General features: G+C 33.5%; 1 protein-coding gene and 1 long non-coding RNA gene across 3 annotated transcripts in view; one reads left to right on the forward strand and one right to left on the reverse strand.

Moving 5' to 3' along the window:
• Nucleotides 1–1,683, forward strand: part of LOC111087690 — an 11,136-nt gene extending 9,453 nt beyond the window's left edge. Inside the window, exon 2 of the long non-coding RNA XR_002612346.1 lies at nt 115–1,683. This is a non-coding gene — a long non-coding RNA (uncharacterized LOC111087690). The remainder of the gene's footprint in view (nt 1–114) is intronic.
• LOC106467070 (early growth response protein 1-like) overlaps nt 1–3,778 on the reverse strand; it is a 25,015-nt gene extending 21,237 nt beyond the window's left edge. Inside the window, exon 1 of one of the 2 annotated variants that reach the window (XM_022395181.1) lies at nt 3,261–3,778. In XM_022395181.1, coding sequence (XP_022250889.1) covers nt 3,261–3,534 — 274 coding nt within the window. In that variant the 5' untranslated portion in view covers nt 3,535–3,778. Of the gene's footprint in view, nt 1–79; nt 158–3,260 lie in introns of those variants that run through there. The other variant, XM_022395182.1, reaches the window with a different exon arrangement.
• Nucleotides 3,779–4,086: the final 308 nt, after the last annotated feature.

Here is a 4,086-nt window from a genome sequence, read left to right on the forward strand (position 1 = left end):
CTATTCTAAGACCTAACGTCAAACCTTTATTAAGTTTTTAATATTCTGTTGTACAAAATGGTTAGTAAAGTATATTTACATTCCACTTTTGTTGTTACTTCTTGTTTCATACAGCAATTGTAGCGACGCGCGAAGATGGTTCCATAACAGAGCCCAGTAGCTCATGGTGGCAGCAGAAAATCAGGATCGAGGAGAGGGCATTCTGCAGGCACACGGCCGGCGAACTTCCCCAACACAAGCAGAAAGTGGAAACGTCGCCCTCCTCTCGGGCAGAGAAAGTGCACACAACATACAGGCTGTATAATTAACATGTGCCAGAAACGGGAGAAGTCAACGTCTAACTGTGGATCTGTTACGAGAGGAACGCGTTACTTCAGCCAAAAAGTTACCATTAACCAATTCCTACTTCAGATGGGATAATTATCAATATGTCTTGACAACGTGTGGTCCTCCATTTCTCAGAAACGGTCTTTTGCCATCATTTGAATGCTTTCTCTGTTTATTATTATTCTTACCCACAAACAACTTTCGAATTAGACCCTGAAACATTAATATTGTGTGCTCGTTGAAACGTTTGGGATAACTAACTACATGTGGTTATAAATCGTTAGCGTGTAACGTATATTTTTTTGCACTACCATTAATCTATGTATACTTTAAGCTTACAAACGTCAGAGCTTTCAAAAGCAGCTATAGGCACGACCAACACTTGCTGCCAGTAAATGTGAGATTTGCTAATTTACCTACACTCTATACATGGGATAACGAAATAAATAGAAATGTCGAGTTTCTCACATAAAACATAAACTAATTAGTAGCTACTACTGGTTATTGACTATTTAGTAGTTAATTGTTTTGTCGGATATATATCCGCTTAAACAATTAATATTTACATTGTAAAACTCCTATTTTTCGATACGTGATCAATACACACAGCACGGGTATACTTAGTATCACGAATTATTTGTTTCAGTATTTATGTCCTAATATTAAGTTTAATGCAATTCCGACTATTACTGGTTCAAGCAAAAACTTTACTAAGTTGCCACTCTATTGTATTGCTTGGAGTTTTCTGTACTTTGTTGCTTCAAGGGAGGTATTAAGACCAGATATTTTGTGTTTCGTTGATTTTTAATACAACTTATTATTTCTTTTTTCCTCAAATAATCGATAGTCACAAACTCAGATTTCATAAATATGAAATTAATGACTCATTGAATTATAAACCAGTACAACAGCACTGGTCACATGGATATAAAATACGCTATAAACACACAGAAACATAATGAATTATAAACCAATAGAACAACACTGGTCAAACTTATATGAAAGACGTTATAAACACAAACTAACATGCTGAGTTCTAAACCAGTAGACAAACACTGACCAAACTGATATAAAATGTTATAAACACACACTAACATACTGAATTATGAAACAGTAGAAAAGAACTGGTCCCACAGATATAAAATACGGTATAAGCATACTAAATTATAAACCAGTAGAACAGCACTGGCCACATCGATATAAAATTTCCTATAAACACACAAACAAACTGAATTATAAACCAGTAGAAAAGCAGTGGCAACGCTAATATAAAATACGCTATATAAACGCACGAACACAGTTAATTACGAACCAGTAAAACAGCAGTGGTTACACCGATATGAAATACGTTATAAACACACACACACACAAACATAATGAATTATAAACCAGCAGAACAATTATAACAATTATATTAAACACGTCATGAACACACTGAATTATTAATCAGTAGAACAGTATTGTCTACACTGATATAAAATACGTTTCATATAATAAGGGAGTGTATATATATATATACACCGATGTGAAATAAAACTATTGTTTGTGATAAACTGCATAGTTATTATATTTTGTTCTATTTAATGTTCTCTCGTTTTGAGTCTTTTTCTGTCAGTGATAAATATAAATGTATGCCGAGATTTGCCAAGTTAAACGAACAAACATAAAATGTATACTTCTAGTTCGTTTAGTTGTTTTAGTGTAAATATAACAGAGAACATTTTCCCAGAAAAATAAAAGGTAAAAACGCTATTTTAGGCGTTCAGTTTGTGTTTATATTCACTTCTCTTGCTTATTATAGCATGAATGTATGGAATTCATATGTAGCAATAAGAAACTGATGAAGTGTAATGATTTTCAAAAGGGACTGACTCTTGTTAGTTTTGTGTGCTCTCCACAACAATAGATACCTAGCATTAAAGCACACTATTGAAATAGTTTTTTCTAAGAGAAATAATGTGAGGATTGAACTAGTTTTTTTTATATAATTTATGCTATTAACGAACTAAAGTCCACTGTACATTACGTTGATTTTCAACTATTGGGATTTACACAGTTCAAATATCCAATAGTCAGTTCTTGTTGCATGTCATAAAAATGAAATATACTTTCTTTCATGCTAAGATTAATCTGCCCATTACACTTGTTTGTTACAATAACAGCATCGTAAGTACTATGGGCACTTTATTCTTTAGCTCTGACATGAAGGGAGAATACAAATTCGATATAATTTAAAATTATGTTAACTTAAACTCCTCTTCACTTTCAGGCTAACAGTGTCATTCATCAAAAAATAATTATTATCACTGCCGCTTCTAGTTTTTAACACTAGAGGTACAGGATAGTATACGCTTTTTAAAAGTAATATTTAAGATTTCGAATAACTCATGAAGTTTTTAAAATGTTTTATAATTAATATGAGATTAAGAATATCTTATATGAATTCAAAGAAAGGGTTTTTATCGATGAAGAGTTCGCATTTATTGTGCGCATTACTCTTTGGTGAGTGTGAGCTTCATCATTTATTAACGTCACCTCTTTTATAATATTGGTGTGTAGCCTTGCGATGAAGCTTAGTCATATATATTTCTGCATCTTTGAATTAAGGTTAACTTGCGAGTTATTGGTATAAAACAACGTTGGTTAGCTCTACTTTTTGTAACTAAGTCCCTTCCCTCACTTTCGTTTACATTGATGAATGGTAATTGATAATGATACGCTAAACACCTGTTCCATAAACAAAGTCGCAAATATTGCCCATGGTTTTATATAAATTTACGATTTTTTATATTTTAATTTTTAATGCAATATTAGCCTTGAAAACAGTGAATTATGAACAATAACTCATTGACTTGCACTGTATGATGAACACTACGAGTACACGCATAAGGCCTAATAAAAAAGGACATCTGGTATTTCAACTATAGTCTTACCTGAAGTCGAAAGACAGTGGAGAGCTTGCTTTTCGGAAATTAAATAGTTCGAATGGTTGCTCGTATACATTGGAGTATTAGGAGTACCGTCGATGGTATCCGGCATTACCTCATTGGAAAGTATTTGTGGGGAGTCCGTACCCGCTTCTGTCTCCACACTGTCCAACTGATACGTGTTGAGGAAGGGTAAAAAGTAGGATTTATCAAAGTTTTGATTAAAACCGTTATCATTAAGGACTGTACGATAAAGAGTATCAATGGCGTCCATAACCATGCTAACGAATTAGAAGGGTTTCTCGTGGAAACCTTCGACACAACTAACAGACAGCGTCACATCGCCTCGAAACACGGTGGTTTATTCTCATCCTCCTCTAAGTAGGTTATCTCCTCCTTGACATTAACAATGAGTAAAAACACAAGACAAGAGTTCATCAATCTAGCTCTTATCATATGGAAAGCTCAACTTTTATTCTGTCATTATTTCTAGATATATTTTGTTATATGTCAGCTGAATGAAGTATGGGTAATAAATGAAGGCCACTGTGTGGTCTCTTCCATATTTGGCAACCGGAACTCCCCTGTTAGCCAATAGAAACATAATTTGCCTACATTAACATACGTCAAAATGACGTTGTGACTAGTGAGATAATTGGCTTTTGTTTATTTTGTTTACTCATTACAGATATACATACGCGCCGTCTTTACACTTCTGCACAACTAGTATATTGCTTGAGTGAAAAATATTGGTTTGTAAGAATATTTTTTTGCAACTGGTGAAGTTAAAATCGTTGCTCTAAAATTTGAATATCAAATAATCTTGCATAAG

The sequence above is a fragment of the Limulus polyphemus genome, unplaced genomic scaffold (genome assembly GCF_000517525.1).
Source record: "Limulus polyphemus unplaced genomic scaffold, Limulus_polyphemus-2.1.2 Scaffold2476, whole genome shotgun sequence".
Classification (NCBI taxonomy): domain Eukaryota; kingdom Metazoa; phylum Arthropoda; class Merostomata; order Xiphosura; family Limulidae; genus Limulus; species Limulus polyphemus.